The sequence below is a fragment of the Terrapene carolina genome, unplaced genomic scaffold, assembly GCF_002925995.2.
Source record: "Terrapene carolina triunguis isolate 2854851 unplaced genomic scaffold, T_m_triunguis-2.0 Scaffold24, whole genome shotgun sequence".
Classification (NCBI taxonomy): Eukaryota; Metazoa; Chordata; order Testudines; family Emydidae; genus Terrapene; species Terrapene triunguis.
The window spans coordinates 1,298,905-1,326,261 of NW_020664375.1; the positions used below are offsets into that span (position 1 = coordinate 1,298,905).

Consider the following 27,357-nt stretch of genomic DNA (forward strand, 5'->3'; position numbering starts at 1 on the left):
CCCAGTCCTGACTGGTGTATAGGCCTAAGATCCTACCTTTGGCTGAACCTTAGATTTCCAAATGGCCAGCCACTCTAAAAAGCTTCGCTTTATTTTACGCTGAATACATTGCCACACCATAATGGTCGTCTAGTCCTACATACCGCTCTTCCTATGGGGGATTGACTTAACAGAACATTAGTAAATGTCAACAGATTCCATGTGGGGAGTGCCTGACTGCAGAGATAAGGGTGAGTGGTGCAGGTCCCTGCTTAGCTGTGATTGAAACGTTTCCCCATGACAGCAAAGGACAGGCTATGGTGAAGTGAGAGTAAGATGAAACTGCGGAAACAACAGTGCATGCTGAGCCAGTCAGTTCAGTGGTGAGTAGCTTCTCATCAGCAGCTCTGCGTGCTGCAGTCAAGCTCCTGGATGTGTGTAACTGTCTTTTTCCATTTTAAAAACAGACACCACACTGAACATGTAACGTCTGTGAGAACCCTGAACATTGTTTGACAAGCAAGATGGACGTGTTTCGCTTCTCTTCCTCTGCCCTCCCAGCACTGGTGTACATTTTAACCACCCTAGACAGGGCAAAAGCAGTACCAAACTTTTGATTGTAATTTCAGTTTGCCTGTCTGAAACATACAGTACAGTAGCAACTAATCTGCCTATTGCTCACCCCACTGTTGAAGAAATTCTGCTGTACTCTTGCTGATGTTGCCGATATATCATTCATTAGCCAAAGTTAAAATGTATAAATTGATTTTTGTATTAAATAGATATTCCTGTTCAATTATTGACAATTTTGTGACTGGCTTAGTATTTCAATTATTCTGATTTTTTAAATTACGTTATTTTATAGATGCATATTTACTTAAAAAAAAAACCACACAACTGCATCTATTAACATATTTAAGAGAAAATAAACCATCCAGGCTGCTGTAATGTACTGTGTAGCATTACTTTGGGTGCTTCCTAAGCTAGGAAAATCTTATTTGTTTAATAATAATTTCCTCATGAATATGTAAATCTGCATCAGTGCAATACTTCACTTCTGTCACTATTAATGAGTTGCAAATTAATGTGACAACAAAAGGAAAATCTATTTAGTGGCAGAACTGTACTTCATACCTGGTGAAAGAGAGCAGCCAATTCCCATCACTTCAGTCTCATGGAGTGTATGTGTGTGTGTGTGGGTGGGGAAAGTTAACATCTAGACCTGGGGTGGGCAAACTTTCTGGCCTGAGGGCCGCATCTGGTTTCGGAAATTATATGGAGGGCCGGTTAGGGGAGGCTGTGCTTCCCCAAACAGCCAGACGTGGCCCAGCCCCCGCCCCTTATCCGACCCCCACTGCTTCTTGCCCCCTGACGACGACGCCCCCCAGGACCCCTGCCCCATCCACACACCCCTGATCCCTGTCCCCTGACCGCCCCTGGAGCCCCCACCCGACTGTCTCCTATTGCCCCATTCAACCCCTCCTCTCATTCCTGAATGCCCCCCCTCGTCCGGGACCCCTGCCCCATCCAACCACCCCTTCTCCCTGACTGCCCCCAGAACCCCTGCACCCATTAACCCCCCCATTCCCCGCCCTCTGACCGCCCCGACCCGTATCCACACCCCCACACCCCACCCCGAACTCCCCTGCCCTCTATCCAACCCCACCTGCTCCCTGCCCCCCTTACCGTGCTGCCTGGAGCACCGGTGGCTGGTGGCACTACAGCCGCGCCACCCCGTTGGAGCCAGCCACGCCACCATGCAGCACAGAGCACCAGGCAAGGCCACGGCTCTGCAGCTCCCCTGCCCGGCCGCCCAGAGCATTACGCCAGCAGCGTGGCGCACTGAGGCTGCAGGGGAGGGGGAACAGCAGGGGAGGGGCTGGGGGCCAGCCTCGCGGGCCAGGAACTTAGGGGCCTGGCAGGAGGGTCCCATGGGCCAGATGTGGCCCACAGGCCGTAGTTTGCCCACCTCTGATCTAGACTAACGCCATACTACACTATTTACCCAGCTGTGAGTTAACACTTGTATAGCACTTTTCACCATTTCCAGAGCCCTTTACAAAGCATTATCATTCCCATTTTACAGATCAGGGAAACTGAGGCACAGGCATTGCTGGGAGGAGAACAAGGAAATGTACCGTGTAGAATGAGGTAAGAATTGCAGCTGTATAAAGCATCAGAAGCAGCAAAAGGTTTAAGAGTTCTTAGTGAAATCAAAGTTGAAAGGCAGTGCTTCTTGTACCAGTTCATCATGGTTGTCACTTGCAAGAAGATACAATCTCTCCACTCTGCAGTCAAAGTGAACCAGTACAAAGTAAACAAAAGATTGGAATACAAAACTAGCATGATTAACCTAGGAGTGAACATTATATACACACACATACATGCTGAGAAGCATTACATGCAACAATTATTTTAGATCTGTTGGGGTGTTTTTCATCCCCTAATGAGCCAACCCAATCTCATGTGCGTGTCCTGTCTGATTCCTCCCCGAAATAAGTGTATCTCCAGAATATGTAGAAATGAAATAGTGTAAATACAAATCTGTTCCAATAAAATATCAAAAATTATATCATATTTGTGGCATCAAATCTTTTACCAAAAATTCCCCTTTTCTGCCTGTGAATCAACATAGATGTAAAAATATAGTGCTCACAGACAACATTTTAAACTTAGACACTATTTTTAAAACTACTTTAAATTTTTTAAAACTACTTTAAATTGTACAAGTTAAAAATAGTAATGCCATCAGTTCTCTTTTATAAACTTAGTGTTTAAAGACCGTTTCATCAAGTATTACAGAATCTGTAAGGGACTAGAGCTACTGCTGCCTATATCTACCTCACTCTGACTTACTGATCAGTTCATATTAATGCTTAGTCCACAGATCAGTTCTCAAGTACAACTTGTGCTTGGCACAGAAATGAAAGGGGGGGGTAGGGAGTAGTACTTTCTCTATTATGGGATCAGCATGGCCTCTAGTTGTGGTTAGAGCAGATTCACGGCTGCTCTACTTTACCCTCTGCTTCCTGTGGCCCTGAGTTCTACGCTGGGAGCTACTATAGGATTGCCTCAATAGCGGTGTTACATGGAGGGCACTCCCCAAGGGCCGTTTTCACCACCTTTAAGCCACCAGATACCTTTCTGACATTCTTTCGCACCAGTTACTATGTCTATAGCTAGAAGTATTACTTTCAAAGCTCTTTGGAACAGGGCTTCAGCCAGGCCGCAGGATTCTGGAGTGTGTATGGATGAAACAAAACCCCAACAAACCAGCAGAAAAAGGGCACCCTTTTAGGGGAGAAAGACCCCAAATGGAAGACTGCATTTGTAGTCAGGGACCTAAAGGAATATTCAGCCCTGTTGGGAGCTAGACGGGGCAAAAGGTAGGTTTAAGGATCACAGACCTGAGCTTTGTGTATCACTCTAAGGAACCATTTCCAGGATCAGACTTACTCTCCACCTCGCCTGGAGCAGGGTGTTTTCTAGACTTCCTCAGCCATCACCGAGTAAACACCAACCAAAATAAACTGTACACTGAGAGATCTGAGAGAGCAAAAGTAGCCACAGGCACCACCACAGTTCCCATCTGGTTTGTAAGCAGCTGAATCTGACTAATTACTGATGGGAATTGAGGGAAACTGTCGTGGGCAATGCCAGATTCTGAGCAACATGATTCCAGACAAGCTGGTGGGCAGACTCGGAACTAGAGAGCAGCTCCACTGCCTCCGAAAGATGTTTATCGAAGACAACTGGGCCAGCAAGGTCACCACAGCACATTCTGGCAGGTGTTTGGAAAGGAAGTAGTCCTACATGCTGCATCATAAAAGAGAACAACTTTTTTTTTAAACCACATCAGGGGATAAATGTTATAAGGAACTCCCCTACCATTGCTGTATTTATATAGCATAGACAGGTCCTTAATGTGGACACAAACTTTGTTACAGTTAGAAACCTGCACTGTTGTATTTGAAAATAAAGTTCTGATGTGGACAAGGCATGGGTGTATACTGAGCATTGTGAAAGGACCCCATTGGCTGATGCTGAAGGTTCTGACTAGGCAGATATTTATTCTGAGCACATTTCAGACCATTCCGAAGGAGGTGGTTCAGAAAAGGAAATATACTTCCATTTCCTGTTTACCCACTGAACATGAAACCCACAGAAATTTCCCTCCTTTACACTCCATGCCTAGAGATGTGGTCTCTGCCAATACACCATAAAGTGGTATACAGCTGATAAATACCCAGAAATCACCAGCCAATCAGCAAGCAGCTGATCAAACAGGTCCAAGAAACATTTGTTTTTAATACTTACACACAACGTAATTTCTATGCTCAAACCCTCATTTCCACGGCAAGAGTAGAAATGTAACCAGCAACTAAGAACAAGAACTTGCCACTTTCAGCTGTTAGCAGACAGCCGAGCAAAGCAAAATGCCTGTTTCCAAAATCCAACTGCAGACTATGCATTCAAAAGAGGAGCTCTAAGACGTGTAATTTTTTTTTTTTTTTAAACAGGGGAACTTGCGTTTTAAATGTAATTTGCTTTTGTGCAAATACTGTAAAACTGCTTCAGTGAGTGCATTTCTGCTAGATATCCTATGACCTTCTAGAGGCATCTTGGCTTCCGCCACCCACAACATGTGGGTGTTGGGCCTATTTCTGATCTCACATTGTCATAACTCCTCTGACAGGAGGTAGTCTAGATTTAAATTGGTGCCCAGATCAGAACTGGCCCATTATGAGTAACACTACTCCTAGTTGGGGGGAGGAGTCAATGGGGGAAGGTGCCAGAAGAGGCTTTAACCCTAATGCTTTATGTATTCTCAGCCCTTTTAGGAGTCAGCCAACCTCTAGCATCAGTTAGGGCATCTCTGAGGTTGCACTAACTTCACTGCTTCTCATGGACCTCCATGGGCCCTGCGAAGCAGATTTCACTTGCACACTGTGAACCAGCCAGAACCCCTGCATGCCACTAGTCCTTCTTCCCTGTACATCTGGGACTAACACTGAGCTCTGCGGCAATTGGGGAGAACACTCAAGGGTACAGGAGGTAGTCTCATGGATCCATTTCTGACCTTTTTGGGCCTCATGCATTTAGAGAAATTTAGATATCCTTTTTCAGGAAAAACACTCAGTTATAACTTGCAGATGGCACGATATGAATCGTTGCTGTATTTCCCCAAATCTTAATACAATGGAGGAAGTGTCACAGTGCAGCAGTACAAAAGATAGAAAACAATCCAAGAAAAAATAAAAACCTTACTGTGTCTATAGAAAGACAGATGTTTGTATGACAGCCCTCAACAGTTCCTTTAGATGTCAGTCCTGTAGGCATTTTTCTTTGTTTGGCTAACTGCACTGCTTCTAAACCTATTTAAGCACATTATGGTAGTACTGGTCAGAGATAACATCCAATATATTGCAAAACAGACGTAAACCTCCTTATAAGTGTTTGGTTTTCACACAGGGCACACTTTAATATTAGAGATGGATCTGAAACAAAACTCGGGATCTGGTTCACAGTGGGAACCTGTTCCTCTAATGTACCAAACTTGAACACTGAATCAAAAGACCAAGACAGTTAGGAAGGTTTAAATCTACATTTGGAGGCCAAAACCCCTGGATTTGGAAGAATTTGGGTTTCAGGATATTTTGGTAAGGCACTTTATAAAGGTATGAAGTTTAGAACCAGGAATTTGGTTCAAGGCTGTCTCTAATGTAACAGGAGAGCACACATAAAATGCCCAGTGTGCTCACATACTCGATGCCTCTATACAGAAATTATCTAACAGAACATGTATCCTTTCTCTCCCCCTCCCCGCCCCCTTAGGAACCACTGAGAAAAAAATTCAATCAGTCCAACTTTAAAGATGACAAGTGGGAAAAACATATTAAATGGATTCACCGTTCTTTAACTAAAATGTACTCCAGAAAGTCTTGAGACTACTGGTTTTTAAACATCTGACCCTGTAAAAGGCCCATGAGATATTTTTCTTTTGACCTTGATAGTAGAAGGCTAATATAGATTCCACATCATATTTTATAAATTGCTTCCCAGCACCTGCGCCATTCCTGCCTGGCTCCAGTAAATGAGATCAGATCCTCCTTTTACAAACTTTAATAAGTCAGTTTGTTTTATAATCGTGCAGAGAATAAAACTCATTTCAACATCTTAATTTTCTCAACAGTTTTATTGCCTTTAAGAAAATTTTTGTAAAATATAAATACAAAGGCAGGAGAATTTACTTACAAAGTTAAAACACAGATCTCAAACGTAAACACACAATTCAGAAAATTTTAGTTTATGTACAGTTTCAAGCAACTTCAACATATGTTAGTTTTTCAATATTTTACAAGATACAGAAAAAATAGTTCAAAGTCTTCTTTAAATAAAGAGCATAAAATGTTTAAACATATATAAACAATCCGGTTTGATGTGTGAAAACTAAATTTCACAGTTTTTAAATTAGGATATAAAAGTTCATACAATTAGTTGGTGTATATGGATATGGTTTTAATTTATATTACAAGCTACTGAATTATATTCAATAGTGCTTACCTGGCCAAAGCAGGTAATTCTGTAAACAAAAATAATATCATGAAGTGCCTTACCAAATTCTATCTCCCAAACAAGCCACATGACTTTGATCACATCACCTATAAAAGTATGTTCTGTGTAATCAGTGCTTTGTATGAAACAAAGTCAATGTGTGGGTGTGTTATATTTTTTAAATGTGTTCCAAGTAAAAACAAAAGTATCCCAAAGCCTGTGTGCATTTAAAGAAACATTATATAACAATTTTGTAAAAACTGATTAAAGTTCTTAAAAAAAAAAAAAAAAATGTTCCAAAGTCCATCAAACTGGAATTCAAATCTCTTATATAAAGGAAAGATATTTTAATATTTAATAGTGTCCTTTCTTTACAGAAACAATTGCATTTTTAACACATATACATAAAGAATTAACTTTATATGGTACTATACATTAAATGGCCTGGTGGCTCACCAATGGATATCAGAGAGATTATCATCATCCGGATGCAACCACTCAAGTGAAGATCCAAGTAAAGTCTGAAGTTCACTTGTAAACTCTACTAAGTCCAAGAGTTCCTTGCTTTCCGGATTAAAAGCTTCAAGGTCCTTAGCACAAGAGAACAACTGACTCAAAGACGTCTGTTTGTAAAACTCTGCCTCGGTGATCGTGACAACTTCTACATTAGGGAAGTTGCAACGGAATATGCGGGATGACATTTTCAGCCTCTTTACTATGTCCGACAGCAATAGCCAGTTTCGTGGTCTGCAGAACAAAACAAAAAAAAGGGCATAAATAATTGACAAAGTTATAATCATCCTGGTTATGTAAGCAGTAGCTTTACATTGTGTGTCAAATCCTGCTCACCATATTCCTGCAAACACTTTCACTGGCATCAATGAGACTAGCTGTGGGATTAGAATTTAGCAGTGTCCAGATGCATGTAGACAGACATACACGCATACTAATGTCATCCATGGCTTTTGGGCGACAGGCTGGTTGTATGATATATTAACATAGGCCCTGACCCTGTAAATTGAGGTACACAATTTTACACAGGTGGTGAATAGTCACACTGACCACTACTCACATGTGTAAATGTTTACACGATGAAGCCTTGCTTTTTATTTAGCAGTCAAGAATTAGCTTACAGTTAAACAATCAGTATCTTGGGCAGTTATGAATTCTAAAGAGGCAATTAATGGGGAAAAACTGGATTTTTCAGATTAATATTAAATTTTTGTGTGTGTCAAACTTTGATTAATGTGCATTTAACCACAGTCAAAAAAGCTAGTCCAACATGGCTTATAAACTCTTCAGAGATAATAGGTTATGAAGAAACACTGTAGTTTTAAGTTATGCAACTGTTGCAAACTACGAACAGTTGTTTACTGAGCTAATTCACACTCAGGAGAGACTACACAACTGAAACAGTCCAGGTTTCTTCTTGTGATTAACAGTGTTCCAATATCTGTATACAACCAACATGCTATAAGCCATTTCTCGATGTGTTTGATCCAATGCATTATTCATGGGTCAAATCCAGCTTTGCATCGGAGCGTTAAAACTGTAGTAACGCTGCCATGTCACTCATGAAGTGTCTATTAAGTGATAAAGAGATGCAAATTCACAAGGAAAAATTTCAAGATAAAATGTTAAATTACTTAATATTAATCTGCCAGAAGCAAATGTGTTATTTTGGGACCATCAAGATCCTTTTTTGGGTGGTGGGAGGACGTTTGATATGTCTTGGGTTAAAACAGTAATTCACTCTTTTCTGGGCTGTAAAACCAGCTGTCTATGCTAACAGCATTTTGTAAATCACTTTATACTGTGGCAAATACAGTTAGCACACGCAGAAAGTTTAGACTGCAATTTCTTTGCGTACCCTTACACTTTTGGAACTCCACCGTAGAGCTGACATATCAGCTTTCTTCCCTACCACCTCGCACAGTAGCACACTGCGTATGAATAATTGTATAGAAATACAACGTAGAGTTTAAATTGTGCTATTCTAAAAGCAGCATTCAGGCACTGACTCCTGCTACCCCAAATAGATTATTTCATAAAGTTATATCAGTTCTTACCCCTGAGAGAGAGACACTTGGATGTTGTAACATGGCAAGAGAGGCCCATCTGAAAATTCAAATTCAAACACATCGCTAAAGCCATCTTCATCCTCATCACTTGGGCCAGGGGGATTTGCCAGGATGTCAAATCCAGATTCATCTTTTGGATCTAGTTGGGAACAACAACAACAAAAAAAAGCCGGGTCCAATCAGCATTAGGAGCATATTGCAAGTCTTGCTTTATCAGCCTGTAACTGATGCAGTAAATAAAACTAGACACTTCCCTTCAAAACTTCCTCTGGCATATAGCAAAAGAACACCCCCCGCCCCCACATGCTAGATAATGTTTTGAAACTCCTTCACATACAAAAAATAAAGGATAACATTTGCTCACCGCACACAGAGCTGCCATAGAAATCCCAGTACAAACCAGGGTCATCAACACTTCGACCTTGCAGGTCAGTTAAATACTCTAGAGAGGGAAACAACAACAAAAACAAACTAATCAGAATGGAAAGCTGTATGATACATCGCCTGCTAAGCTTGCCAGATTCCAATATGCATATGTCATACCTCCTATCTAAAATCCACAACATCGTCTTGATGCACATACTATGAAGAATACCATTCTTCCGAATATTCCTGGAATACACTTTTCTCATCTCCCCCCTAGCCCCGGTGGGTCCCTTTCACCCACTCAAAAACATCAACAAAACCCAACTCTTTGCAGCAACAGATTTTGACCCATGGATTCCTGAGCTTTAAACTGCAGCATCTTAATTTTCTGAGAGATGCAATCCTGACCCTTGAAAAAGTTCAAACTTTTCATCCGCCACAAGTCTCAAAGATAAGGAATTTGGGAGGTAAGTAGCAGACATGAGGAGAAGGGAAAAGGTTTTCACACTAAGGGCTGGTATTCAGTAGGGATCCAGGCTGCTGCGATCGATGCAGCGGGGGTCGATTTAGCAAGCCTAGTGAAGACCCACTAAATCGATGGCAGAGCGCTCTCTGGTCGACTCCAGTACCTCAACTCCCTGAGAAGAGTAAGGTAAGTCGACGGGAGAGCATTTCCCATCGACACAGTGCAGTGGAAACACCGGGGTAAGACGACCTCAGCTACGTCGATTCCAGCTACATTATTCACGTAGCTGGAGTAGCGTAATTTAGATCGACCTACCCCAGTAGTGAAGACAAGCCCTAAGGTTCCATCACCCAGAAGCAATATTTAGTTTGTTTATAGCCTTAATTTTGGGGCATTTACCAGAATAAGACTGAAGTACATAAGGATTAATTTGGGAACGCCAACCCATTGGACTCCAATACAGTCCTAAAGCAACAAGCCATTCCGCAAACAGTCCCATTTTGTATTTATACAAAAGTACTTAAACTCCTTCATTACAAACAATAAAAGGATAGGATATTTTTCAGTTGTGAGCCAATGAAATGACAAAAGGATTTTCAATTGTGTTTACCTTAAAATAAACAGGGAAAGTGAACTTATTAAAATGATTCCACACTCACCCACCCAATTTACATATTCAACTCCTTCATATCATAGCTTTTTAAAAAATAAAATGGTAGGTTGAACTTTTATAAAGGTGAAAACTAAGAGGGGGAATTAAAAAAATTCTCTAAAACTTGACACTAAAAGGTAAAAATCTGTATCACCTCAATAGCTGTAATTAATTATACTTAACATACTGCTATTATATTTGGTAATTTTATTTTCGTTTCAAGCAAAATTTTATGTACCAATAGAAACTACACTGATCAATGTCCAATTAGCAGGTATCCAAACAATAAAAATCTGATGGCAGCATATCATACATCCCACATAGCATATAAGGAGACAGTACCCATAGACATGCTTCTAATTTTCTACTACTCAGTGTTTTCTTGGTATGCAAAAATATAAAGTCACTTAAGTGTGTTCTAGTAATTGTTATTTACATTGAACAATAAAACTTTGGTTGTTTGGTGCCTGGGAGGCAGAGACAGGAAATGTCACATTACATTCACAATAGCAGACAGAATATAGAGTTACTCACCTGTTAGAAACGTTTCCATCAGTTCACTGTGTGTCATTTTCACAATAGTTCTACCTGAGTAGGTAGCAAGTGTTGGATCAGCGCCATAAGAAAGTAACAAGCGGACAATTTCTAAGTGATCATTTTCTACTGCATCATGGATAGGCCTAGAAAAACAATATCTTAGTGTTAAAATTTTAGAAACAGTGTGCCAAGTTTACTCCCCCCCCCCCCCCGTTACCCCAGCGTAACTAAGGAGTGACTCCACTGACTTCAGATCAGGATTATACACACACAAGACAAATTAAAAAACCAACATAGAACTATCAAGAGATCTACTAATCACTACCTTGCACAGTTTGCTTGTGCATCATTGTTTCCATCTTTCCCCACACTTTGTCTTTTCAGAGCGAAAGCAATTTGGAAAAGGCACTTTTGCTATATGCTTGTACATTGCCTAGCACCTCTCAGTTGCTACTGTAATAATTACACTGATATAATGGAGTGCAGAAATTGAACAAAATTGTGTCACCACAATATACTTCACTATAGGCAAAGCACAATAACATTCCAAATTTCAGTCAATTTAACTTAATTGGATGGGCTGGGGAGGACACACTTACATATCTACCCAGAGGATAATTGAAAGTCAAAGTTACCCAAAGGTTCTAGCTTATGTACATAGGAGCCATCTGTGAAAACTTGCCATGAATTAATATGGAATAGTATATTTATTTAAGTGGTAGTTTATATATTCACACCATGATTAATAAATTCCACTTGCAGAATAGTATTCATCTAAAACCCAAAAATGCTGCATTAAGATTAATATATAGTAAAGTTATATAATAAAGTTAGAAGTTTTACAGCAAAACATTAAGAATGTGAAAAAAAACTAAAAATACCCTTTGAGCCTATAGAAGCAGTAATTATTATGCATGCATATAATTCTAAGTTAAGACCCCCCTAAATTGTAATTAATTTCGGTCTTTAAAAATACTGAGTACATGTAACTGGAGTTATTTTAAAGTCAACATAGTACATCATAGCATCTAATGAGAAACATGTCTTAAAATCCCAGCTTTTAGAAGGAAGCGAGTAGAGGAGGCATGTGGACCCAGAAGAGGTGTTTACATTCAACAGACTCTAAAGCAGAGTAAATTCACTTTCTCCAAAAAGTAAGAGTCCTTTTATAGACTTCCACTTTTAGACTCCCAGGTAGGAGCATTGTTACCACTAAACATGACACACAAGGGAACTTAAGCTTTCAAACTCAAGTATTTCCAGACAAGAAAAAGTAAGATACTGTTTACAATTATCAGAGGGGTAGCCGTGTTAGTCTGGATCTATAAAAAGTGACAGTGTTCTGTGGCACCTTATAGACTAACAGACGTATTGGAGCATAAGCTTTCGTGGGTGAATACCCACTTCGTCAGACGCATGTGGTGGAAATTTCCAGGGGCAGGTATAAATATGCAGGCAAGAATCAGTCTAGAGATAACGAGGTTAGTTCAATCAGGGAGAATGAGGCCCTCTTCTAGCAGTTGAGGTGTGAACACCAAGGGAGGAGAAACTGCTTTTGTAGTTGGCTAGCCATTCACAGTCTTTGTTTAATCCTGAGCTGATGGTGTCAAATTTGCAAATGAACTGAAGTTCAGCAGTTTCTCTTTGGAGTCTGGTCCTGAAGTTTTTTTGCTGCAGGATGGCTACCTTTAAATCTGCTAGTGTGTGTCCAGGGAGGTTGAATTGTTCTCCTACAGGTTTTTGTATATTGCCTTTCCTAATATCTGACTTGTGTCCATTTATCCTTTTACGTAGGGATTGTCCAGTTTGGCCGATGTACATAGAGTGGCATTGCTGGCACATGATGGCATATACTACATTGGTGGACGTGCAGGTGAATGAACCGGTGATGTTGTGGCTGATCTGGTTAGGTCCTGTGATGGTGTTGCTAGTGTAAATATGTGGGCAGAGTTGGCATTGAGGTTTGTTGCATGGATTTGTTCCTGAGTTAGAGTTACTATGGTGCGGTGTGTGGTTGCTGGTGCTTAAGGTTGGCGGGTTGTCAGAACTCCACTGGCCATCACCTACAGTCCTCAGCTAAAACCTCTCCAACGCATCATCAGTGATCTACAACCCATCCTGGACAACGATCCCTCGCTTTCATAGGCCTTGGGAGGCAGGCCAGTCCTCGCCCACAGACAACCCGCCAGCAACACCATCACAGGACCTAACCAGATCAGCCACATCATCACCGGTTCATTCACCTGCACATAGCAAACATCCTTAACTCTGACTCTGCATCCCGACCTGCTGTGCACTCCTCACTAGTAACTGAGTGTGAAATTCATCCCCATGCAGAGGGCCAACAAAAGTGTTGAGGGCCATTTACATCCTCAAAATGGGGCTTAACTGGGACTCTGGTGAGGCACAGGTCTTGTGCTAACCATCCACAAGGGGTGAAGTCCTTCCTGAATTAATATAGTCGTCTTATGATGCAGTTTCTAAGTAACTTCAGGAGAGGACGTGGGTATATCATAATGGTGTAGCATCAGAAGCGCTGGAAAAGGAAGGTAAAGTGGTGTCTTCCAGCAACTCCATAGTTTTTCTGGTGGATGAAGTTAATTGGGTTGTCCATCTTAGAGTGTAATTACCAAAACTGTGTGCGCTTTTTATTCAATTCTACACTATACAGTGTCTTATACTGCCCTCATCACGGTAGCATCCAAGTACCTTCCAGAAGCACACGATGCAATGTGACTAACATCCGTCACATGTGATTCATTCTCGGTCTCATTCCCCAGATGGAAAATTGTGTTAGTGTGGTGTCTTACTTTTATAAATGTTATGTACACTATTCTGTGTGTTGATATTAGACAAGTAAGTGGAAGATGTGCACCTTACACTTGGTGTAGAAGCTGGTGAGGTTTGAGGTGGTTCTTGGTTCCTGTGGAAACTTGTCCCACCTTTTTTTTTTTTTTTTTTAATTTTTTTTTATTTATTTATTTTTTAAAAAAAACAGGCCACTGAGAAAACTCTGCCTCTACTATACAAACAAATTTACCCTTTCAATGGACAGCTAGATTGTGCCAGAGGAATGGAGTTGTCAACTCTGGTCCTCATCCCACAGCTTTATGAGATCTTTTAGATATCCTGGTCCCAAACCAATGAATGCCTTGAAAATGTGGATTAAGACCATTAAGTTGACATGGTATTTTATGTCGTATCATAGATTTTAAAGTCAGAAGGGACCATTATAATCATCAGCTATGACCTGCATAACACAGGCCGTAGAACATCACCCAGTAATTCCTGCTTCAAGCCCATAGCGTAGTGAGCAGAGAACCAGTTCAATATGCTTCTGGTGGCCCATGCAGCTGAGGCTGCTATGGAGAAGAAGAAATTTTGGAGTTTCTTGCTTCTACGCTCCTCTGGCACAACGAAACTCTGCACAATAAGGGCAAAGCTTGTCTGTGCTGGAGACAAAACTTTCTCAAGGGCTGGTCTGAGACAGTGGAGTGAGATCCCCCAGAAAGCAAGGATCACCACAAACCTCACCACTTTCCACTCCAAGCACAAGGCGCATTTCTTTGACCTTGCCTTCTCCAACACAAACACATAGCAACATGCATTAAAAAGAGACAACCAAGTGTAAAACCCTACCAAAACAAGACACTCCACTACCCATGCTTTTCCTGCTGGGGAGGATGAGAGAACAAACAACATGTGACAGATGTATAGCCAAGTGGCTTAATGTACTACTCGAAGGCATTCCAATACTCTGGTGATGAGCATGGTATAAGAACGTATATAGAAGAGAAGCTAAAGTCTGAGTCACTGGCCCATATGTGACTGTTGAGCTATTGTGTATATCTGTATTGAGAATAGGAGAAGGGACAACATCTGAACTATGTTGAAAATGCACACAAGGTCTGGTACCTGTAAGGGAGTAAAGCAGATACTTGTTGCCTAGAGGGGATGAACACTGATAGCAGGTCAGAGTTAGGCTGTTTGCAGACATTAAGTACAAATTTTCTATTTGTATAAAATTAGTGAAATTTATTGGAGCCTTAAACTTTGAATTCTTTGGCTTCAGTGTCTTTTATCATTATGATTTTCTAACAACGATTTTATTGAAGATATATTTATTTACAATCTTAACTACGTTTTAAAGAAGTGGTTTGTCTGAGATGTCCCTCAAAGTCTATCTACAGAAGGAACATTGTCCAAAAGTTGCACCAGTGTCACTAAATCAATGTAGTGGCCCTGAGAGGGCCTACGCAGGGGAAGCTGTATCAGATCTGCTGTATCTTCTATGGGAGCGTGCCGCTCCTGCTCCGTGGGTCACACAGAGTGTGAAGAGGTCTTTCACAGCAGGTCTGACTGAGCAGAGGAGAGATCAGAACACCTGCTGCATTCATTGTCACCCCTCTGGGGGCAGACTTGGCTCAGGCAACTAGAGATGGGCGCAGAGGGCCAGCCCTGCTCCTCTATCTCCTCCTTAGTTACTGGCCTGTGATGACTGCAGCTTGCTGTGCAGAGCAGCTGTCTAACTTCCCCCACACCAGCAAGTGACCTGCAGGAACTGTTTCCCCTACTTTAGTGGTGCAGGAAGCCTGCACAGGAAGCAGCTGCTCTTCAGGGCCTCGGAGCCCTATCTTTTTTACGCACACACACCCCAGTGGCAAGCAGAACTGTTTGAGCTTCCTAACCCTCCCTCCCTGCCACCGAGAAGCACCTCTTTTTTGTCTCTCTCAGCTGTCTGCAGTTGGGTGAGAGAGTGTGCCCGAGTGAGGGAGGTGAGGACGCTGCTTTTTAAAAAAAGGAGCAGGAGTGACAAGTTAAAGTGGCTTGAGAAAAAAATGGGAGATAAAAGACCATGAAGAAGGGGAGGGCGCAACACAGGGAAAGGAAGAGAGAGCAAGAGAGACAGGAGGAGGAAATGAGAAAAGGAAAGAGAACAACACTCAGAACAAGAGGAAAATATACCCAGAGATAGGGTAGAAAAAGGAAACTTAAGAAGAGGAAAGATGGGAGAATAAAATATGGACAGTCGTAGCACTGTCAGCGTATGGGGTTAGCAAATGAAGCCCCTACCAAAACAGTGTAAAGGCACAAGCAGGTACTAATATTTATACTGATGAAGGGGAGATAAGGAGATTTCCTGTTTCTAGTGGAGTTTATTGCCCTCTCTGTAAGCTGCTAAAGGCCTTCTGCCAGGGATGACAACTTTTACCTCAGGTCCATAAAGATACACCAGACTGCATGAAATAATAGTTATTTTAAAAAAGTTCCCTTGGAAACCCCATACAGGGCTTTATTCACTACCACCCTCAAAAAGTATTTTTTATAGGAATTTCAAAAAGAATTGCTACCTGTACCTACGGGTACAATTAAAGTGGTACAACCTGTGTGTAGACAACCCCTTACAAAGGCAGGAGGCCCCTCCTTGGGAACAGGGGTGGGCTGCTAAAACAGTAGCATCCTACACAAAGCCTGGATTCAAATTCTCTACCATGTATCACCTCTTCTTAAAGGGAAATTTGCAAGCAGGGGTTTATAATTCCATCACTGGGTTCTGGCAATATGCAAGCCATTCAAATTTTGTGCTGTCTTTATGACACCATCAGAATTCCCTTGCTGCAATGATAGCCCTGTAATTTAGTAGTTTGTTATTTTATTAGGCACTGTAGTGTGTGTGCGCCAGGTTTTTATTTAAATACATACCTTTATATAAAGGGCTGTCCTACAGAGCATATGAGGTGCAACCCGCTTGGAGGGTGGCTACTCCAGTTGAAGTTCCTCTAGTAAAATTAGCTGTTACAGGAGATCATCTTGTCAAGATTAATACAGGAAAAAGCATAGGAAGACACCAGTTTTGGCATGGTCCTCTTAGGAAGAGGACTGACTAAATTCAGCTGCTAAAACAACAAAAAACTGGCTGTGAAGAGTGAGTCTAATGTCCTAGAGAACTGACCACAGAATTTGTGACAAGAGAGAGAGCCTGGTAATAGAAATGTATGGATGCAATGTGCATCAGACTTCAACATCCCCAGCCTAAAACTGTTAGGTTTAAAACAGCCTGCATCTCAGCTGAAGAATGTCTGCTCATCATGAAAAAATGGAAAAAAGTGTACATAGGGTTCTTACAAATAAGAAGGATGAGATAAGGCCCAACATGCCAATAATGGTACTTGCAAATATCAGATGGTTGTCTTACACCCGTTGTTGAGCAAATACATTCCTATCTGGGAAAGAAAATGTTTACCAGAACCCCTTACGCATAGTCTATCTACTACTATTATTTAAGGGGAATACAGTTAAGAATATATTTGAGACATAACTTAAAGATCTCAACCTGTTCTACAATAATCTTTGATTAGCCAATAGTTTAGCAACAAAATAGACATGTATTCGCAAAGGCTGACACACTACAGCAATGACTAAGTATTCTAGTGAACATTCATGTAGCACTGGATTTCTAAAACCACATTTAACATCCAAAATCACTGTATTCAGTACAGGCTATTCTGCCACCTTTGTTCTCACTGAATGATACTTTAATTAAGGTTACCATTCGTCCAGATTCTCCCGGACATGTCCGGCTTTTTGAGTTTAAAAATAGTGTCCGGGGGGAATTTGTAAATGTCCAGATTTCTCCCCCCCCCCCATGCAGAGCGCAGCACGGCTGACAGGGTAGCCAGCCGGATCGAGCCACTTGCATGGGGCTCCGGCAGCCAAAGCCCCTCCTCCGCTTCCCTCTTCTCCCCTGCAGCTTCAGATCACTCCCCTCCTCTCTCCCCCCTCCACCTCCCTGCATTCGCAGATCGCCAGCCATTCGCATCGGGCCTCCAGCAGTCTGGAGCTCCTTCCCCTGCTCCCCCTCCCCTGCTGCCCAGCGCGCCGCTCAGCAGCACTCTGCGAGGGCAGGAACCGGGCTACGCGCTCCGTGGGAGAGCGCGGCAGCGTGTCGGGCTCCACGCGCTGTTCTGAGCGGCACGGTAAGGGGGCCAGGGGGTCGGAGCAGGGGCAGGGGGGTTCTGGAGGGGGCAGTCAAGAGACAGGGAGCAGGGGGAGGGTTGGATGGGTCAGGAGTTCTTGGAGGGGGCTGTCAGGGGGCAGGGGTGTGGATAAGGGTTTGGGCACTCAGGGGACAGGTAGGGTCCTAGGGGGGCAGTTAGGATGGGGGGGGTCTCAGGAGGGGGCAGTCAGGGGACAAGGAGTGGGGGGGGGGTTGGGAGTTCTGAGGGGGGCAGTCAGAGGGCGGGAAGTGGGAGGGGCTAGGGCGGGGCTCCCACTGTCCTCTTTTTTTGATTGTTGAAATATGGTAACCCTAACTTTAATCCACAAGCAGTATCACTGATTTAAATTACTACTCAGTGGGAGTATGGGTAACACGACTGTGCCCTACTCATGACACCAAAACGCAGTTGCACCATCTAATTTCTTCTGTTACTCAGATTTTTTTAGTTCAGCAATATTTCAAAGGATTTGGACCCTTCAAAAATAGCTAGGTAAGTAATAAACAAGAACACCCAAGTATTACTCAGGAAACTTTTTTCCATTCATGTACTTTTCCTTATTTTCTATTTTAAATATGTATCTCTAAAAATGCCAGAGACAAGAACAGACCATCCAGTGACTTATCAAACCTAAGTTATTTTTAAAGTACATATCAGTATAGTACCCAGGCACTGAACATGAGGAAAATTATATGCATGACAATTGTCCATAGCAGACTTACAGTGATTTCATAAAACCCTCAGATTTCAGGAAGTCACAAAGACAATGTCATATCGTTCAGACTCCAGCAATAACCTCAGCTGTCACATCTTTTCATTGACAGAGCCAACCAACAGAGCTGACCAAAGGTAGAAGGCAATAACTAATTCAGATCCTACATTTGGTTAACTGGGATCAATTTGAAAGCCAAGACAGGCAGACCAGAGAAACAGATAATGCACGTAGATGTGTCACTGTGGGTTGGCCTTAACGAACTCACTTCAACAATCTGATGGAACTCTGAGAATCATTGGTTGGCAACATCAGCGTTCCCCATCAGAGGGCAATGATGCATATTTAGTTCAGTAAAAAAAGTAAGGCAGTCAACATTTTGTATTTGACTATTGTTCCTGGTCTGGTAAGTGGAGAACATCCTCAGTAGCAGAAGAGATGAAAAACACAAGGTGGCTGAGAACCTTTTTTTTTTTTTTTTTTTTTTGGGGGGGGGGGGCACATACAAGCTTACAGAGAAAAATACAGTTAAGGCTCCAAAGGAGAAATGGTATTTTTCTTATGACCAGCACGATCTTATACTCAGATATACACTTGGCTATACAAGCCAAAAAGGAGGAGGAGATGATCCTCCTCAAGGAATCCTTCACAGAAGCTTGTGCTCTGTATCCTGCTGAACTCTAAGAAACAAACCTAAGCAGATCTGATTTGGAATACGCTATCCTATTCAGAAGCCTTTGAAAAAGCTAAGGCCTTGGCTACACTGGCAATTCACAGTGCTGCACTTGCTGCGCTCAGGGGTGTGAAACCCCCCCCCCACCCTGAGCACAGCGAGCGCAGCGCTATAATGCGCCAGTGTAATCAGCGCCTGCAGCGCTGCACGCTCCCTCGCAGCGCTGCAAGCTACTCCTCTCAGAGAGGTGGAGCTCTCGCAGCGCTGGCGGCGCGACTACACTCGCGCTTCACAGCGCTGCCGTGGCAGCGTGGCCGCGGCAGCGCTGTGAATCCGCGAGTGTAGCCAAGGCCTAAGAGAATCTGCCACCAGGAAGCAAAGGGAACCACAAGATGATTTCTGAAGGCAACACCTATGAGTGAGCTGTTAAACAGACAAGATGATGATAGATTGTATTTTAAGACCCATTTTTTTCCAAAACACGGCAAAGAAATATGATTAGCTCCTGAGTGCATATGTACTAATATTTCTTCCCTGGCATAACTGTAATAATCTCCATTTGTGAATTTGAACTTATACATACTAACAACTGTTTGGAAACTTTCTTAAGACTTTTTCTATACGGATTATTCTGGCAAGTGAGCTAGAAACCATTTAGGATTCTTTTTTATGGCAACCTTACTTATGCACGACTGATTTAGGGAGTCCCAGAGATAGTAGAAAACAGTTTGGTGGAGGGTTTTTTGTTTGGATGTTTAAGATCTCCCCCTTTCTCTCCCCTTTGTATTTTTTAAGAGGTGGGTCATGGGAAAGGAATTTTTACTATTCAGCCCTAGATTCAATGTTTCTCCAGAAACATCTTTCCAAACTGATGGGCTGGTAATGACAGACCATCATGGACTTCTAATGGACCATCTCTAGCAGGACTCTTGGAGCTTTGTTTTTCTGAATCCTCCCTCCAACTATTTCAAGTTGATATGCAAAAACTTTAAAAACAAAAGAGACAGATTCACAGTTATGCTAATTTTATGTCCTGGCTAGAAGGTGGGATCTGATAAAACATTCAAGTTAACTAACTGCAGGAGCACCTTATCCCCTAGATTTTTAAAAGTAGAAGAATATAAAATAACCTGCCCCCAAGAAATCATGCTCCTTAATACATTTAAGAAAAGTTGTCACCAGATCAGTTCCTCCGAAACGGTAGAGGATGAACCATTTACGATTAAATTCAATAAAGAACTTTCTTAGCACAAAGAGATACACATTCAAAGCTTGAGAAATCATGCATGGCAACTTCCTCAACCCCCACATTACAGAAAGAGGCTCAACATCTACTCAAAACAGGAACTAAATGCATACGGGGATTCTGAGGAAGGCAAGATATGCCAGCAGAGGAACCATCAACTCAAAACACCAAAGGAACAGACCTACTTTAAAAAGAGTCGTGTTTGCTAAATTAAAAGGAATTTGTTTTAAATTAAAAATAAATCAAATCAGAGTATCAACAAACACAAATATAGCTAATGCAAGAGGGGCTCTCTTGGGCACAAATTTTAATGGAGGAAAAACACAACTTTAGCAAAAATAAAGGATGTGGAACGTATAAAGAGGATCATAGCCTTCAGGTATCGTTTCCTCTGACTGTTCAATAAGAAACTTCATAAAGCTCCAGAAAAGCAAGTATACTATTTCCTAGAAAAAATACCAGTATATCAAACACTATTTGGTAAAACAAGCAGTAAATCAAACAAGCCACAATACAAAAATGTGTTTCCCACAGTGCAAAAGAAAGTGACATGAGAGTGAAGATTCTCTCACGTCAGTTTTGGACAATAGAAAAAAAACAAAAATGAACTGGCAGTTAGAGGCTAGATGTGCTAAAGAAACATGAACAGGAGTACTTGTGGCACCTCGGAGACTAACAAATTGATTTGAGCATAAGCTTTCGTGGGCTACAGCCCACTTCTTCGGATGTAGCCCACGAAAGCTTATGCTCAAATAAATTTGTTAGTCTCCAAGGTGCCACAAGTACTCCTGTTCTTTTTGCGGATACAGACTAACACAGCTGCTACTCTAAAGAAACATGGCGTAACTATTTCAGAGGAGTTCTAAATTTTCTTGTGTATAAACTTTAGCTAACGCCAGAACTTACAAGACCAAAGAGTGAGAGATCTAGAAAGGACACCAACTTTTGGAGAAATGAATTTCCTTTAATCATTCTTTCAAAACAGCTAATACCATGTACGTGACATTAATCCCACCATGTGTTATTTCATTAATATGCCACAGAGCACTAGTTATTTTATCTTAGTAACTATAACATTGCTAACCTGGTTCCATCCTGAGCGCTGCAGTTAACATCAGCCCCATACTCTAGGAGATGTCGCACAATGCTCAGCCAGCCTCTGGCGCAGGCCTCATGGAGGGCACAATAACCTGCATTGTCACGATGATTTACATCACAGACCTTGTTTTCCAAACAATACAGAACCACTTCCTGAAAATAGAGAAGGTGGGGGGGGAGAAGGATAGGTCATGTTATTTGTTGCTGTTGAGATGTGCATACCTTTAACATGTTTGGGTTATCTCTCTTTGAATGAGGGGGGTGTGGGGGAAAGAATCATGTGGCCATAGAAGTATCATTTTGAAAGTCAAAGACCGCTATTTTTTCACAAGCAAGGCAGCATTGTATTGCGCAGCACTAAGATCTCTATGCACACCAGTGGGATTTTCTGCATTAAATAATGGTAGAAAACACAGAGAAAGGATGTACCCATTTCACACTAAATTATGGCCTCTGTTTCCTCAGAATTTGCTTGGTGTAAACTGTTAGAAAGGTTATTAATCTTACCCCCGTGTATTAAAATATTAATACGAAAATGTTCCAAGCACAGCAGTAATGCATTCAATGTTAGCTTGATAAAAAAAGTTTTTAAAGACATGAAGGACAATGGTTTCCATTAGAAAACTAATCATAAGAAAATCCTAGCCCCAATGAAGTCAATGGAGCCAGAATTTCACCCACAGTGATTTTCTTCATTCAGAACTAGAGCCAGATGCTCGTTTCCAATAAATAACCTATCACTGTGGGAAGCCATGTGGATTTAACACAATTCATCTTGCAGTCAAATGTACCATGGTTGAAGGCCTAGGCCATCCTCAGCTCTGTGCTCTCATGCAACCTTGAAACAATGACTGTTCCATCACTCAACCAAAAATTTGGGATTGGTGCAAGTTTTATTTATTTGTGTGGGAGGCACAAACAAATGATACAATACGTAAAATAGCTCATGTGCTCTAAGATTAGCTGCAATCCATTAATTTTGCATTCTTTACCTTTAAAGGTCAAGCAGTGAACTATCTGCATGTTTATTTGAAAGCAATGTGGGGTTGTTTCCTTTCTCAGACAGAAAGTAATAAAATGCTGGGTGCAATGCATATATTCTTTCAGTTTCAAAATCTACCGGAAAGCCTACAATAATCTGTGCTCTTGGTATACCTGACCTGAGAATTGGTATCTAGGATACAGCATGAAGCTGTTCTTTTAGCAGGCCCTCACTAACCAGACTAAAGTGGATAGCAGCAAGCTAATGAGCTGTCTATCCCAGCCAAGGAAAGAAACCCAGTCACATGACATTGGGATCAAGTGCATCAGCCACTTACTGCTGGTGCACCGATCAATTTACCTCGATCCCAGCAGTCTGGTGTCTCACCAACCAAAAGCTTTATTGTTCCTATTAATTCTGAAGGCCAAAATCAAAGAACTATGGTTTTACCTGAATTCCCCCATGTCTACCTGAAAGGGTCTGTATAATTAATTCTGGAACCTGAATTTGCTTTAAACATAAAAAATGTTGATTGAAAATTTTCAGACCAACGGATTTTTCCTTTGGTAGAAATTCACGTGTGCGTGCAGAGACACATTTTAAGGGACATCATAAAAGGGACTGATAAATGCTGCAACAAATCATTTTCTTTGGTAGTAATTTTTCACTGTAACAGGAAAGGATTTAATAATGTTGGTTTCAAATATAATACCGCTCAACTGTATATAGTTAAACACAATAGGCCAAATTATGCACTCAGATTTGCATGTGCTTATTTGAAGGTGGAATATGGCACAATCCTCTTTAAAAGATGGGCAGCATGTAGCCCACTTACTGGACTAAGTATGAAGCCCTTACTGGTTGCAAGCTAGCTGCCTTTTAGCTAACAGCAGTTCCTGTAATATTGAGCTGTAGTTTTAAAATGAAGTTACTCTTTAAAACAATTTTTAAGCCTCCAAATTTAGTTTTGATTAATTTTATTTTTATTTTTGTAAAAAGGAAAGACTTCCTAGGACAAAACGTTTACTGGACCAAAAGCTAATTTCGTTGGACAAGTTCATCTTAAGAGGCAACAAGAAGAAGGTTATTAACCACAAAATGTAAGCATGAAGACCATAAAACTCTACATTGTTAATTAATTATATGCCTCATTAACTTTTTTTTAACATGATTTACTCAATTCGTAGAAAATTTAACCATCACTGCTGAATGTATGAACATGTGGCAGCACAAACATTTTGGATTCATAAGCCTCCCCCTCTTTAACCTTAGAGAGAGGTTGTGAAGCTCGCATGGGTCAATTTAGATATATTCACGTGGCCCATTTAAAACAGTGATCTGAACATCACATGCTTAATAAATCCAAAGAACCAACTAGCTTGCCACCAGCAAAAGCTACACCATAGCTGTGTTCACTGCCTGCAGTTTCTTTAGCTAAATAGTAAACAGTCATGGTAAGGAAAACACCACACATTTAAAAAGCTTTAACATATTTAAAATAACGAGGGCAGCTCTCTCTCCCCCCTCCTCCCTCCCAGATCTTAATGGGAATCTCTCCCTTTCCACATGAAAATGCAGGTCAGCTTTCTCTGTGCACCATGCTCTCTCACCCTGGACCCACAGACGGCTATATGGATTATCCTCCACCCAATCCAGTGTGGAAACCACTGGATAAGATAAAACAGCTGAAGTCTGTATTCCCTTTTCTGCTGAGCCACTCTGCACCATGGAGGTAGCCTCCTCCCGACCTAACGGAAGGAAACCCAGGAGAAGCGGCCAGCGCAGCTTCCATGCAGCCTTGTGGAAAGGGGACTAGGGGAGAGCAACATGTGGCTGGGAGGTGGCACAGAAGCACAAGGCTCTGGGAAGATGGTCCTATCCTGCAGGGCATCATGGGGATCCACGGATTGTGCAGGCCAAACCTCCTGCATGATCCATAATGAGGCAAACCCCATCCTCTGGTCTCCACTGAAACAATGGGTAGAGTCCCTGAGGGGAATTTCAGTCTTCTCCTCCCAGGCTCCTCCTGCATTTATTGCCCTCCCCTCATCAGCTACCAGGTGTCTCCCTAATGCCACTGCCTTTCCTGGCATGATGTAATCCTGAATTGACTTAGGGCGAAGACTGTTGAAAACTTTCAGGTACAAACACTAACTAAAAGCACCAAGCAGAATGAAAAGTAGCATTTGAGCTCAAAACAATTCAGTATGCAAGCCTTTAGTGTGTAGCTTTATGCTCCCTATAGGCGGGGGGGGGGGGGGAAATGTGTGCTTAAAATTGTACTTAAGTAATTTAAATAAATATTTATTTGATGGACCCGTACAGAATGTACTTGTAATACTAATATCCTAGTTAACTAAGGGCCTGATCCAAACCGCCTTGAAGTCAATGGAAAGACTCCCATCAATGTGCTTTGGATCAGGCCCTAAAGACATACAGGGCCAAAGCCTACTCCATCTTACTTGCTTACGTAGCCCTATTGGCTGCAGCCAGGCTACACATCTGCATAGATGCAAGCCAGATTGATCACTAACTACTTTGTGAGTGTGTGTGTAAAAGCTGAAACAGGGATATTCACAAACAAATGCTCCAGTCTAGGGAAAGTGACGCTGTCATAGTCATCTACACCGTACTACACAAGAATTAGAATTTAAAACGTTCAAACATGGCCAAGGAGGTAAAGTAAGGCTTCATTTAAAGACAAGTAAATGGACAGCCTGGGTAGGGGGCTTGTAGAGATTCTATAGCTTCCAGTGCTACTCTGCCCTATTGCAGAAAGAGACCCCTTTACTGCCAAACAAACCACTAAACTTTCTGAAATTCCAGGCATGTTCTTTACGCTAGCCACCTACAACAGGGTTTGATGGCAGGATTATAAATCATCATTCAGAATAGCAAGGTTTTGGGGGAGAGGGGAGACAAAAGCACATTTTTACCTGGTAAGAAAGCAGAGGGAGAGAATAGTTTTATCAAAGACTTGTAAGCAGTGTCAAATACATTGCCTTCATTTAAAACATGACATCAGTGTTGTACCCTCTTCAGAATTATTTGGATTTGTCTACACTTCAGTAAAAAAACCTACTGCATGGCCACGGCTGGCCTGGGTCAGATGAATTGGGCTTGCGAAGCTCAGGCTGTGGGGCTATAAAATTGGACATTTGGGTTTGGGCTGAAGCCTGGACTCAGAGACCCTACGAGGGGAAGAGGGTCTCAGTGCCTGGGCTCCAGCCTGAGTTCAAACGACTGCACTGCTATTTTTAGCCCTGCAACCCAAGCCCGAGTCAGCTGACCCAGGCTCGGAGATCCAGTGCCACGGGTTTATCATCGCACTGTAGACATACCATTATAACCCCAAGGAGTCCTCCCCACTTTCAATGTCATGTGGGTGTGCAGAACTGGCAAGGGAATGAGTAACGACAATTGAGAGCCTCTATCTACAAGGACACTGAATAGAGAGTTCCAGTAATTTCTCTGGATGAAGCTAAACTCCCATTTTCCAATGATTTTCTCCTACTGTTTCACTAGATACAAAGAGCAAATTACAGTTAGAAGCAACATAAGCATAATGGGGTTCTGAGACCTATGCTATGCATCATTCAACTACATGTCTACTGAAGGCTCCCTGCATGCACATATAATTTATTTCAGCAAATGCAGCCCCAGAGCAAGGACTACAATAGAAGGACCTGGTCCTAGGTGGAGAGGAAGCTGAAAAGGGCCTCATTGTCTTGCTTTGCACAGAGCTAGTCCTGCCTAGAGAGACAGATGAAGTGTCTTTTAAATTTATATTTGGAGTTATTTGCTGGTGTCTCACAGAATGCTACACCGAGCTCTCTCAGTATACTTGGATATATGCTCTCTAGATCAGGGGTGGGCAAACTACGGCCTGCAGGCCAGATCCTGCCCGCCAGCCGTTTTAATCTGGTCCTCGAGCTCCAGCTGGGGAGCGGGGCCTAGGGCTTGCCCCCCTCCGGCGCTCCACGCGGCTTCCAGAAGCAGCAGCACGTCCCCCCTCTGGCTGCTACGCGTAGGGGCAGCTAGGGGGCTCTGCTCCACATGCTACCCCGCCCCAAGCGCCGCCCCCGCAGCTCCCATTGGCCAGAAACTGTGGCCAATGGGAGCTGCAGGGACAGTGCCTGCGGATGGGGCAGCGCACAGCAGAGCCGTCCGGCCTCACCTCTGAGTAGCAGCCCGGGGGGGGGGGGGGGGGGGGGCGGGGGGGGGCGGGGCCCCCCCCCCCCGGGGGGGGGGGGGGGGGGGGGGGGGGGGAGTGGAAAGAGATGCCGCTGCTTCCAAGAGCCACTTGAGATAAGCGCTGCCCAGAGCTTGTTTACCTTACTATGTGAGAGAGTTTTAGGCCCTGATTCTACCCCGACTTATGCATGTGCTTAACCTTATGCACTGTGTGTAGTCCCATTGGCATCAATGAGACTACTCGGAGTGCACATGAGCATCACACAGCAGTCTGACATGGAAACTGTGGGTCAGATACTCAGCTACTGTGAAGAAGCAAGAGGGAGAAAGACTCTGGAGCACTAAAAAGAAACCCTACGTTTAAATTTCAGGTCCCATGGGAACAGAAATAATGCAAATTATAAAGATTCCCACAGCAACTGCATAATAATATAACTCCTAGCTAGAGTGAGAAAACCCAGAACTAGAATGTGTGTTTGTCTAGGCCAGGGGTTCTCAAACTGGGGGTTGGGACCCCTCAGAGGGTCACGAGGTTATTACATGGGGGGTTCTGAACTATCAGCCCCCCACCCCAGACCCCGCTTTCCATCCAGCATTTATAATGGTGTTAAATATATTTAAAAGGGTTTTTTAATTTATAAGGGGGGGGGAGGGGTTGCACTCGCAGGCTTGCTACATGAAAGGGGTCATCAGTACAAAAGTTTGAGAATCACTGGTCTAGGCTAAACAAAAATTTTCCAGACTAAATTCAGCCTTCCAAAGTTGGAACAGGCTTCTGCCTAAACTGGGGTTCCAAAAAGACAAAATCTTTATGGGCT

The 27,357-nt window shown here is 42.5% G+C and overlaps 1 protein-coding gene across 9 annotated transcripts in view; it reads right to left on the reverse strand.

Moving 5' to 3' along the window:
• Positions 1-6,819: 6,819 nt before the first annotated feature.
• LOC113406280 (BCL-6 corepressor-like) overlaps positions 6,820-27,357 on the reverse strand; it is a 123,232-nt gene continuing 102,694 nt past the window's right edge. For all 9 annotated transcript variants that reach the window (XM_026650094.1, XM_026650119.2, XM_026650102.2 and 6 more), the window contains 5 exons: positions 21,350-21,516; positions 10,634-10,779; positions 8,980-9,057; positions 8,604-8,754; positions 6,820-7,281 (listed from right to left, as the gene is read on the reverse strand). In XM_026650094.1, coding sequence (XP_026505879.1) covers positions 6,987-7,281; positions 8,604-8,754; positions 8,980-9,057; positions 10,634-10,779; positions 21,350-21,516 — 837 coding nt within the window. In that variant the 3' untranslated portion in view covers positions 6,820-6,986. The remainder of the gene's footprint in view (positions 7,282-8,603; positions 8,755-8,979; positions 9,058-10,633; positions 10,780-21,349; positions 21,517-27,357) is intronic.